This window comes from Lithobates pipiens, unplaced genomic scaffold (genome assembly GCF_037356315.1).
Source record: "Lithobates pipiens isolate NorthernLeopardFrog02 unplaced genomic scaffold, aLitPip1_a1.2 Scaffold_16, whole genome shotgun sequence".
Taxonomy (NCBI): domain Eukaryota; kingdom Metazoa; phylum Chordata; class Amphibia; order Anura; family Ranidae; genus Lithobates; species Lithobates pipiens.
The window spans coordinates 571,145,629-571,158,921 of NW_027507748.1; the positions used below are offsets into that span (position 1 = coordinate 571,145,629).

At 41.4% G+C, this 13,293-nt stretch overlaps 1 protein-coding gene across 1 annotated transcript in view; it reads left to right on the forward strand.

The window, feature by feature from the left end:
• Positions 1–4,920: 4,920 nt before the first annotated feature.
• The window catches only part of LOC143983707 (thiol S-methyltransferase TMT1A-like), a 31,180-nt gene continuing 22,807 nt past the window's right edge, over positions 4,921–13,293 (forward strand). Inside the window, exon 1 of the mRNA XM_077483716.1 lies at positions 4,921–5,510. Within this exon, the coding sequence (XP_077339842.1) occupies positions 5,013–5,510 (498 nt within the window). The 5' untranslated portion in view covers positions 4,921–5,012. The remainder of the gene's footprint in view (positions 5,511–13,293) is intronic.

The window sequence follows — 13,293 nt, forward strand, 5'->3', positions numbered from 1 at the left end:
CCCCTGACATAAACAGGTGATGCCACGTGACATCAGAGGAAGGCGGGGTCACCCGTTTACATCACCAAGTGGCCCCACCCTCAGATATGTAACAACTGTCACGAGAAGAATCGTCACTTGGCAGGAGCCTCCCATGAAGGAGGAGCTGTTGTGGCCTTTTTTTTTCGGTCCGTCGGGTGATGTGAGATGGATTTACATTGTGGGACATTTTTTATTTATTTATTTTTTAATAAAGGACTTGTCCCAAAGTGTCTCCTGTCTGTTTTACTATTTTTTATGCTTTTTTTGTGAAATGGTAGGGGTACAATGTACCCGTTACCAATTCACATGGGGGGGTGGGATCTGGGGGTTCCCTTGTTAAAGGGGACTTCCAGATTCCAATAAAACCCCCGTCCGCAGATCCCCACAACCAATGTGCAAGGGTTGTGGGGATGAGGCCCTTGTCCCCATCAACGTGGCTACTCCAAAGCACCCTCCCCATGTTGAGGGCATGTGGTGCTCTCTCATCCCCCCTCTCTTCCTGTGGACTGCCAGGTTTCGTGGATTGTGGGGGGGAGCCCTATGCCACTTTTTTTAAGTTGGCGCAGGGTTCCCCTTAATTTCCATAGCAGACCTGAAGGGCCTGGTCTTGATTTTGGTGGGACCCCCACGCAATCTTTTTTTAATTTTTGGTTCGGGGTTCTACTTTTTCCCTTTAAAAAAGTTATTTTGCTGTGGTACTTTTCTTAACACGGAAAACTGCGCCACTTTACAAGCATACTATAGACACCCCCCAGGCACGATATGTAAAGGAATATTTCATTTTTATTGTTTCACTTTAAGCATTATTAAAATCACTGCATTGATACATGTCCCCTGGGGCAGGACAATAACTTGCAAATAATCCTTTAACCACTTCAGATCCGCGCTATTGCCAAATGACGGCATTAGCGCGGACCTACATTTCCAGGACTACGTCTATTGACGTCGTCCTGGTTACGAGCGGCCTGCGCGCCCCATGAGGGGCGCGCGCGGCGCGCTCTGTGATCGGCGAGTCCGTGAGACTCGCCTGATCACCGATCCGTGTAAGGGGTCGATCCCGACCCCTTATCACGTGATCAGCTGTCAGCCAATGACAGCTGATCATGTGATAGAACGGAGCCGGTAATCGGCTATTATTCCTCCTCGCGCTGACAGCGCGAGGAGAGAAAAAAAAAGCCGATCACCGGCGGCCGTGATCGGGACATCAGTCCCGATCACGGCCATCAATACAAGGGACCACCTGCCACCTGCCTGTGCCCACCTGCCTCCCGCAGTGCCATCCTGAAGTAAAATAAAAGAAAAAGTAAGTGCCCCCCGTCAGTGCCCCCTGTCAGTGCCCATAGTGCCCACAGTGCCACCCACAGTGCCACCCACAGTGCCACCCACAGTGCCACCCCACAGTGCCACCCACAGTGCCACCCAATCTGCCTCAAAGGTGCTGCACCCCAGTGCCGCCCATCAGTGCCCAGCAGTGCCGCCCATCAGTGCCCAGCAGTGCCGCCCATCAGTGCCCAGCAGTGCCACCTATCAGAGCCACCTATCAGTGCCACCTATCAGTGCCCATCAGTCCCATCTATCTGTGGTACCTATCAGTGCCCATCCGTGCCACCCATCCGTGCCACTTATCCGTGCCACCCATCCGTGCCATCTTATCTGTGCCCATCTTTGCCCATCAGTGCCGCCTTATCTGTGCCCATCGGTGCCGCCTTATCTGTGCCTATTAGTGCCGCCTTAACTATGCCTATCAGTGCCCACCAGTGCAGCCCATCAGTGCCCACCAATGCAGCCCATCAGTGCCCACCAATGCAGCCCATCAGTGCCCACCAATGCAGCCTATCAGTGCCGCCTAATCAGCGCACTTCAATGAAGGAGAAAAATGACCCGTTTGCAAAATTTTATAACAAACTATTAAAACATGATTTTTTTTTTTTTTTTTTTGCATCTTTTTTTGTTTGTTTAGCAAAAAATAAAACTCCGAGCTGTAACTAAATACCACCAAAAGAAAGCTCTATTTGTGGGAAAAAAATGATAAAAATTTCATTTGGGTACAGTGTTGTATGCCCGCGCAATTGTCACTCAAAGTGCATCAGCGCTGAAAGCTGAAAATTGGTCTGGGACTGAGGGGGGTTTAAGTGCCCAGTAAGCAAGTGGTTAAAATGAGCACTTTTGATTTTCATGTTCGTGTCCCATAGACTTTAATGGTGTTCGCGTGTTCATCCAAATTTTTTGCCTGTTCGCATGTTCTGGTGTGAACTGAACCAGGGGGTGTTCGGCTCATACTTATTCAGGAGGACAAAAAGAAAATCTGTGTTACGAAAAGAGGCTGTAGCATCCAGATATACAGTACCTTAACAGTATAGATTACATCTAGACTCTTCATAGTGTTAGATGCACTAACAAATTTACATGTACTCAACTAACATATTAAATCTAAACTCTGTCTGAAACTTTGTAAATAATTATTACAACATTTTTTGTTCTTTTTTTGCTTCTAAAGAATTTATTGGTGCTGGTGGATTTAGTGTTGCTGCTAGGGGATTTATTGTTTATGCTGGGGGATTTATTGTTGCTGCTTGGAGGGAGGAGGTCTATTGTTGCTGGTGGGAAAATATATAGTTGCTGCTAGTGAATTTATTGTTGCTCCCACAGGATTTTTTTCTTTAAAAGGGGTGGTCCTGGGAGATGGGTAAGGGCAGAGACAAGGGGTGGTGCAGTGGGTGAGTAGGGGGTGTAGATGTGTGTGACTCAGGTGGGGGAAGGGGGAGGACCTATTCTCTAAAAAAATAAAAAGCTATAGTGATAAGTAATTTCCTAAGGCTGGTATACTTTTCAGTGATCTTTTTAACATAAAGTGTCCTCAAGAAGGATCAATCTGTAAAATAGATACCCAGGATATGGATAACAAAATTGTATGCAGCAGTTCGACTGACATCACCCAAATCCTCAAAAGCAAAAAGCTGAATATCAATATTCAGTCCCCTGACGTGATTGTTTTGAGCTCAAAACGACATTTTGACTTACATCTGGATTTGCATCTATTTGCTTTTAATTCATTTGTTTAATTCATTTTTAATTATTTATTTTTTAGTGTTTTATAATATAGAAGGTGACACAAATTGTATATTCTATATATATTATAAATTGCATAAGGTGCCTTTTGAGCTTCTATGGGCTTTAAGTGGTTAAGGAATTTGGACAGGAGTTGAAAACCTTCTTAGGATTGCTTTACCTGCCACTAGTCTTACTTGACAAAGAATGACAGTCCCCAATCGAAATACATCAAAACTAGATCTAGGGTGATGTCACCAGTTTAAGAGAGGTGCCCTTTTTGATCACATGAACAGTGTGGAACCACAAGTCACTGCACACTTGATCCTCCCCAGCTGGGGTTTTCTGAGTAAGGGCCAGTTCACAACAGAACACAGTGCGGGAAACCTGCATTCCATGCAGGTTTCCCACACCGCATTCAAAACACACTATAACAGAGACTCCAGCTGGGAATCACTACTTCAGTGTAACAGTACAGAACAAAGCTTTTTGTAATTATCCTCATAGACAGCATCCCGCTCAGTGAAGATCAGGGTAGCTCTAATAACACAGGTGAACAGCAGGAGGGATCCAAGCCCCTAAGATGAAGCGCCACCCCACTGAAACTAGAGTAGATTTATAGCAACTGGGGGAGGGGGAGGGGAAGCTCTCAACAAAGATGGGTCTTCCAGAGAAGCTGTGTGGCATTGGGCTCTGGCATGGTTGTCCACATGTCAGTTCTGACAGTGAAAACCCTTACATGTGGCTGCAGATCACTTGCCCAGCTACCTTTGCCTCATTAGGTGTGTGCTGTCTGAGCTGTTGGACAAGGGAAGCAGATAAACTTATCTTCCCTGGGCATGTCCAGGAACCCAGGTAGTATTGGGGAAAAAAACGAAAGAAGCCTGTGCCTCCATTTCAGCATGGTGAGTAGATGGGCAATCAACTACAGTAGTGAATAGACCCCCAACTTTCCCTCAATTGAAAGGACTCTACCTCTTTTGGTACCAAGTCCATCTGTCCTTCTTACAGCCTTAGTAATCCCTTTTTTTCATCTGATGCACTTTTTAACTACCAAAATGGCTTTACTGCACTAGACTTTTCACCTAACCTATGGGTTATTGCATTTGGTATTTGAAAAGCCAGTGTAAATATTACGTAATGCTAAAAATGTGGCTTTAACCAACCAGATTTTTGCATAATAATGCTGAGTCTGGGAGCCTGGCAGTGGTCTGTCCTGTGCCTACATCATAGGTTCTCAACCTGTGGCACTGCAGCTGTTGGGTAACTACAAGTCCCATGAGGCATTGCAAGGCTGACAGTTACAAGCATGACACCCAAAGACAGAGGCATGAGTGGACTTGTAGTTCCGCAACAGCTGGAGGGCAACAGGTTGAGCACCTATGGACTACATACACAATGCTAAAAGTTGTCCCTCGTTCCCATCTCTGAAAGTTAGGAGGTTTTTTATCAGTGTACGATCCTTGAATTTGAAAAGGTTTACCTAAAAGACACCATGGGAAAATATGTTCTTTGGCTCCTTTATATTAGAGACCCATGATATGTCTGCTGGTTGTGCAATTAAAGCATTCTGGGTAGGACCGCTCTCGAACACTGGTGTCCTTGAGTGGAAAACTTGCCGATCTCTGCTGGGTACTGCATGTGGATTGGAACCCTTGCCTATTCTCATTGCCATGTATGCATGCAACATGTTAACCTGACCAATGCCATCTCTGTTTTTTTGTTTTGTTTTTTAACCCTGTTTAATGTTATAATTGCATGACTTCTGAATACAGCTTTCCACATTGTTAACAGTGTGTATTACTCCACTCCTCCCCTCCCCCTGCATAGCTCAGAGGGGAGGATCTATTTCCACATTCAGTACATAGGATTACAGAGCTGAAGCTGGGCCTGAAATCATTCTGTCTAAACACTGGCTGCTGCAACATCTACGCTCTCTTAACATGTCTGTAATTATTTTGATTTTACAGCTCATATTGGCTGTTATATTGCTTCCTCTATATATCCTTTACTACCTTGGAATCTGGGGTTTCATATTAAAGAAAATCTTTCCCTTGTTTGTATCCAGAATCTCTGTGTCATACAACAAGGTGATGGAAAACTATAAAAACAGTCTATTTAGCAACCTATCTGACTTTGCAGGCTCTACTAAAGAGCTCAAGCTTCTAGATGTTGGTTGTGGCACAGGTGCCAACTTCAGATTCTACCCCAACGGATGCAGGGTGACCTGTCTGGATTGTAACCCAAATTTCCAAACATTTCTCAGAAAAAGCCAAGCAGAGAATGACCACCTAAAATATGATGGATTTCTTTTGGCATCAGCGGACAACATGACGTCAGTGGCTGATGCCTCTATGGATGTGGTTGTATGTACCCTATTAACTTGTTCTGTGCCAAGCACGCCAGCAGTACTGGAGGAGGTGCTGAGAGTCCTAAGGCCGGTGAGTTATAAGATTACAGCAGCTGTCAATCTTAAAACAAATGTTAATAACTGACTCTGAACAATAAATGCCCGTGCACATTTTACAGCTCCTCTTTTATAGTAACTATGTGACTGCTGTCTTTCTTGCAAAGACTGCTAAGCTCTACACGATAACATTGTTTCCGGCAAACATTTCTACGCTCTACTGCAGTCTTTTTCTACCTTTTTAACATGGAGGAACGCTTGAAATAACTTTCTGGTCTCACTGAACCCTTATTAACCACCTTCAGACCGGACCATTTTGCTGGTAAATGACCAGAGGTCTTTTTACAATTTGGCACTGCGCTGCTTTAACTGGTAATTGCGCGGTCATGCAATGTTGTACCCAAACAAAATTTGCGTCCTTTTCTTCCCACAAATAGAGCTTTCTTTTGATGGTATTTGATTGCCTCTGCGATTTTTATTTTTTGCAATATAAACGTAAAAAGACCGCAAATTTTGAAAAAAAATGATATTTTCTACTTTTTGTTATTAGAAAAATCCAATAAACTCAATTTTAGTCATACATTTAGGCCAAAATGTATTCAGCCACATGTCTTTGGTAAAAAAAAAGTCAATAATTGTATATTTATTGGTTTGCGCAAAAGTTGTCACATCTACAAACTAAGGTACGTTTTCTGGAATTTACGCAGCTTTTAGTTTACGACTGCCTATCTCATTTCTTGAGGTGCTAAAATGGCAGGGCAGTACAAAACCCCCCCAAATGACCCCATTTTGGAAAGTAGACACCCTAAGGAAATTGATAAGTGGCATGTTGAGCCCATTGAATATTTTATTTTTTTGCCTCAAGCGATTGAATAATGACAAAAAATAATTTATTTATTTTTTTTTACACAAAGTTGTCACTAAATGATATATTGCTCACACATGCTATGGGCATATTTTTATAATAAAGCATTTGTGTGAACGTACTTCACTATTGGAGCACCCCTCTTTCTTTCTTGGGTCTGATTTGCGATCCCTTGCGGAATATCTGGAGGAAAAGGTTTTGGGGGCGCCCATACTACATTTAGGATATACACCGCAAAGTGTTGAAGTTCCCCTATACCTACTGAGGATATACACCCCATTTGAGGACACAACTGCTGCACTGGAGTATTTTGCTGTCTTACTGACAGCAGTGAGGTAAGGTACCCACTGCACTCAGTGTGTGAGCACCCACGTTTAAGGAGCTGAAAAATCACTGGTGGAATCATCCCGGGGTTGTTCATAGGATTCATTTCTTCACATAGCACAGCGTGGATTTATTTCATCTTCTGCATGAACTTTATGATTTAGCCTTTGTACACTTATTTAGAGACATTTTTTATCACGTTTGCTGGACTACTATCTTTTGCATTTTGTGATAATAATTTTTTCATACACCGTTTTTTATATTTTTATTGTATATTTTTATATATACTCTCTTTTGCACATATTGCTGGCACTTGTATGCACTTTCATGGACTGACACAGATTTGTTTGATGTCACGATTCTGTTGACCATTTTAAGACTTGCGATTTTTTTTCCTTGTCACTTTATCACGAGTATATAGATTATTTTAGCTTCTTCATTTTATGAATATTAGTAGGAAATAGCTTCAAGCACTGTATTATTCACTTGGTATTTATTTTAGAATTAATGGAATTTTTAATCGCATGAGCACATTTTCAAGATTTTATGCGATTATTTAGTGATTTTAATTTTAATCACATGAGTGCGTTTTCAAGATTTTATGAGATTATTTATTATTTGTGTTATTAGACTTAATTTATTTTATGTGGAGCGCAACACCATCTATTTACTATATGTGAAATGACACCCCAAAATAAATTCTGCTGCTTCTCCTGAGTACGGGGATACCACATATGTGGGACTTTTTGGGAGCCTAGCCGCGTACGGGGCCCCGAAAACCAAGCACCGCCTTCAGGCTTTCTAAGGGCGTAAATTTTTGATTTCACTTCTCACTACCTATTACAGTTTTGAAGGCCATAAAATGCCAAGATGGCACAAAACCCCCACAAATGACCCCATTTTAGAAAGTAGACACCCCAAGCTATTTGCTGAGAGGCATTTTGAGTCCTTGGAATATTTTATATTTTGCCACAAGTTGTGGGAAAATTACAAACTTTAATTTTTTTTTATTTTTTTTTCACAAAGTTGTCACTAAATGATATATTGCTCACACATGCTATGGGCATATGTGAAATGACACCCCAAAATAAATTCTGCCGCTTCTCCTGAGTACGGGGATACCACATATGTGGTACTTTTTGGGAGCCTAGCCGCGTACGGGGCCCCGAAAACCAAGAACCGCCTTCAGGTTTTCTAAGGGCGTAAATATTTGACTTCACTCCTCACTACCTATTACAGTTTTGAAGGCCATAAAATGCCAAGATGGCACAAAACCCCCACAAATGACCCCATTTTAGAAAGTAGACACCCCAAGCTATTTGCTGAGAGGCATGTTGAGTCCATGGAATATTTTATATTTTGCCACAAGTTGCGGGAAAATTACAAACTTTTTTTTTTTTTTTTTTTTCACAAAGTTGTCACTAAATGATATATTGCTCACGCATGCCATGGGCATATGTGAAATGACACCCCAAAATAAATTCTGCTGCTTCTCCTGAGTACGGGGATACCACATATGTGGGACTTTTTGGGAGCCTAGCCGCGTACGGGGCCCCGAAAACCAAGCACTGCCTTCAGGATTTCTAAGGGCGTTACAGTTTTGAAGGCCATAAAATGCCAAGATGGCACAAACCCCCCCCCCAAATGACCCCATTTTGGAAAGTAGACACCCCTAAATTTAGGGGTACACTAGTGAGACTAGGTAATAAATGGCGGGTGCCCTGAAACTATAAAAAAAATAACTAACCAACCAGCGTCACCTGTAACAGTTATATGGTGATCACTGGTGAAAGGGTTAACTAGGGGGCAATCAGGGGGCTTTATGCGGTAGTATATGGGGGTCCCTGGCGCTATCGGGCCCCCGACCCGCGGGCAGGCAAGGACGTACATGTAAGCCCTTATGCCTGCCCGTGCCATTCTGTCGACGTACATCGTCGTGCGGCGGTCGGCAAGTGGTTAATAATTATTATATCTACATTTCATGGTACATTAGTGTGATAGTCATTGCACTATACATTTGTGGTCATTAGGAAGAATCTACTTTTACAGATTGATAAAAAAGACCATTGTTGTCACTGGTTACTTATCTGGGTACCTCTATAGGAACCACACAGTTCCACGTCACCCTGGTCGGGAAAAGCTGCTCTACAGAATAATGTGTTTTAAACAATGTTCAGCTCACAAACACAAATCCATGCCAGTAACAGAGTCTGATTATTCAGGTACTGTATTGTATCTGGAAAGAATCGCTTCAATAGCAATGCTGACAGCTAAGAACTACAGCTAGGATTACATGTCACCATTTTTTGTATTACATTTTGTTTTTTTATTACAGATACAGAATATTCTCTACAGATTCCAAAATTTTTTTGGTCTTCTAATAGACAAACTTGGGAACCACTTCTGTAGGGGTCAAACCTGAAACTTTGAATGTCCAAACAAATGAAAAAACATTATTTGGGGTCCCGTGCCAAAAAAATAAAAATTACGGAATTGATAAAGCAAGTAGGGCATATATCAAGTTGGGTCAGCTGTCATTTAGCAAATTGAACATATGTGTTTGTAACTTACCTGTAGTGCAGAGTAGTGCTTTGGCTTCTAGTTGTGTGTAACCATGACATCAGTATTTTAAGCATCTGCAGTTTAACCACTTCAAGTTTGTAAAATGTAACCCCCTCAAGTCCAGGCCATGTTATAGCTTTCAGCACTGTCATACTTTGAATGACAATTACTAAGTCATGCAACACTGTACCCAAATTATTTTTTTAAATATATTTTTTAAGACTGATAGAGCTTTCTTTTGGCTATATTTAATCACTACTTGTTTTTTTACTTTTTTTCTATATAAACAAAAAAAATAAAATAAATCTAAGTTTCTGTTTCAAACGTTTGCAAATAAATACTCTTTATTCATCAATTTAAGCCAACATATATTATGTTACATGTATTTGGTTAAATTAATCCAAATCAGTGCATAATATTTAGTCTGTGTGATAGCTAGAGAGTCTACAAACTATGTTATTTTAAATTTTTTTAGATCATAAAGAAATTAAATATAGATTTTTTATAAAGTTGTCATTTTTACAGGTTATTTCTCATAAAGAGCATGGGTATACTTACAATTACGCCCTTAAACACGTTATGTTATGCCTCCTTAGTATAGGGATACCACGCGTGTGGGACTTTTTCAAAGCTTAGATGCATTGAAGGGTTCAAAATCCAAGGAGCACCTTTAGGCGTTCCAGGGGCATAAATTATGCATCTAATTTCCAGACTACCTACAGTTTTGCTCATATGTTTACATACCCTGGCAAAATGTATGATTTCTTAGCCATAATTGGTTTGGCACTGATCAGGGACAATGTAACTGGTGTGGCAGTGATCAGTGACACTTTGAGTGCATGTGGTGATAAGGGACACTGACTGGCGACATTGAGTTCAAAAGAAGAAAAATGTATTTATTTTCTCTACATTTTTATTTTATTTTTTTTATTTTTTTTTTGTTTTCCATTTTATTTTACATACTCTCACCAAAGCAGTAGAGAGTCTCTAACTCTGCCCCCTCTGTTGCTAAAGGCTTGCCAACTCCAATAGGTACAGTTCCCTCATTCACAACAAACTTACCAGATTTACTCGTCCTCTCTCCGGAGACATCATCAAGCAGGGGGTGCAGGAGACCTCGACCATGGCTGCAGGAGGTCACTGGATGAGGGATTCACTGGTGGTAGGACAGTATACACATCAGCAGATATTGTAATGATGGCAGTGATATCTGTGGTTGTGGTAGTGTAAAGTGCCCAGTTGCCTTGGGGTAGAAAGCACACTCTAGTGTCAGTGACAATCTCTATCAGCCCCATTGGACCAGTAGTGGTGCCCAGTGTAAAGGTGTTCCAGTCGGTGTCCATGTTTCAGTCAGCAATCCCAGTGTTGTTCAGTGTCTATGCACACAAGCTGTGACTTTCCCTCTTTCATAGTAGTGCGATAACTCCTTCGTCTGCCAAGGGATTGGTCCAGTGGCTCTTGAGTTTAGGAGCTTTTGGTGTTTTTTTGCCAAAGTTTCGAAACTCAACTCCATAAAAGGCTATGTGTCCATGTACACATAGGCTTTTAGCAGATTTAGTAGCTGCTGCGTTTAGGTGAGGTTAAACCTCCCTCTCCTGAATGTGGAAAAATCCCGTTCAGGATAGGAACGTTTTGACCTCCAGCCATGGGAAAATGCCGAAATCGCAGCAAAAACGTGGCTGCTGTCAGGGTAGGCTGGTGGATAGGTAGCCATACACTGGATTTTTCTGACAGCTTCTGGCAGAAAGATTAAGAGTAGATAAAAAACATTTTAAAATTAATGTAAGCCTTATTTTTTTTATTAATCAACATAAAAAAGAGGGTTATATTTACCTGCTCTGTACAATGGTATTGCACAATTGCACAGAGCAGCCTCTTCATAGGATTTGACTGACAACAGTAGATACCAAGAACATACTTTGCTCTCAGCCTGTGAGAGCAGGAAGCAGGGGAGAGAAGACCTGTAGCCAAGCAGAGCCCTGGATCAATGGAGGAATCAGGTAAGTTAGGGATGTTAAATATGTGCAAACAAAAGCAATAAATAAACACTTGAATAAACTAATATTCGTGAATCAACTGCATGTGTGCAAAAATAAAAAATAAATATCTTATAAGTGCAAAGATTGTTAATAAAAATTTGATCCATCAGAAGCAATCATTAATGCAGTGAAAGGCCAGATATAATGAAGTGAATAAAGTGCTCCGTGCTATATCAATATTTATATTTTTAGATTGTAATCTCTAATGAGCAGGGCCCTCTGATTCCTCTTGTACCAAATGGTAATGTAACTGTACTGTCTGCCTTTATTTTGTTAAGCGCTGTTGATGCTATATAAAACCTGTATTATAATAATAATAATATCAAACTTCTGCTCATCAGTGTTCCCGTGCTCATAGGTGCTCTTAAAATAGGGACCTCTTACCAACAATACAGGACCTTGACTGACAGATTAAAAAAGCGCACGCACTCTTTCCCCAGGTGTGATGGGTTCATCGGCAGCAGATTTCAAAAGTAACACTCTCAAAAGCAGACTATAGGAACCAGTTCTTTGTGATCAAAAGATCACTCTCCATGCAGGAATATATGAAATACACATATATTAATTTATTCAAATTTATTTATTGCTTGTTTGCACATACTGTATTTACTGTATATTTCTAAATTATGATATTGATGTATGATTTCTCACTAGCGTATTTTCACTTAGATACAGTGTGTATTTCAATGTTTAAAGGGACAGCGCACATTTTCTACAAGTTTTTTTGGCCCAGTTGTGCTGCCCCAACGGGACATAGAATTTATATAGATTGTTTTCTTAACCATTTTCTATGGACGTTTATATTTAGTTCACGTGCTGCCATCTACTCACCTTTTGTGGTAATGCACTTGTTTCTTATGTTCTTTTTCCCTTATGTTATGACACACTTCCTTTGTATGTAATGCTCCACCCTTCTTCCTGTGATTGTATTTCCTGTGTCATGGATGCAGCTAGAAGCCACATGTAGCAGGGCACATGTATTCTGCATTGTAAGCTACAGACAATATCATCTTTTGACCGCCAAAATACCACAGCCTATTCATCTGTTTGTATTCTGTCATCTGCTGTAACCTGATGTTCAGAATAAAAGCATCTTTGTGGATGGAATCAGTATTTGGTGAGTTCAAGCTATCTGATGTTTATATTATATTATATCTTACACAGGCCAGGCATAGAGGTCTCACAAGGGATAAATCACTTCACAACAATCGGAGTCATAAGTCAAAAGATGTATAGACTTCCCACAGCTTGCTGTGTATATGTGTGTGCCTGATCTGCAATCAAGCTCAGTGCCATCTGCCATCTTGTGAAGCACATGGTCGTACGAGTTTACTGCACCTCATGTGAATGTTAAAAACTGTTTCTCTACATTGAACTGCGTTACCCAACCTGTCTGAGCTGCTGTTCGTCTTCTTAATTGATTGCCGACCGCCTTATGCAGATATACTGCGTCAGAATGGCAGGTACAGGCAAACTAACATACCTGTACATTGCCCTTGAAGATGCGGCTTGCGGGCGTGTGCGTGGCAAGCTCTGTGAGTTGGATCGCAGGTCACGTGGACTCGATGTCCGTGGGATACCCACGATCGTCTCACGGAGAGGAAGAACGGGGAGATGCTAATGTAAACAAGCATTTCCCCGTTTTGCCTAGTGACAGCGTCACTGATCGCTGCTCCCTGTGATCGGGAGCGATGATCAGTGACGTGCCACAGGTAGCCACCCCCCCACAGTTAGAATCACTCCCCAGGACACACGTAACCCCTTTACTGCCCCCTAGTGGTTAATCGCTTCACTGTCAGTGTCATTTACATAGGAATCAGTACATTTGTATAGCATTGATTGCTGTATAAATGACAATGGTCCCAAAAATGTGTCACAAATGTCCGACGTGTCCACCATAATGTCACAGTCATGATAAAAATCGCTGATCGCCGCCATTACTAGTGAAAAAATAAGATTATTAATAAAAATGCCATAAGACTATCCCCTATTTTGTAAACGCTATAACTTTTGCTTATCGCAATTTT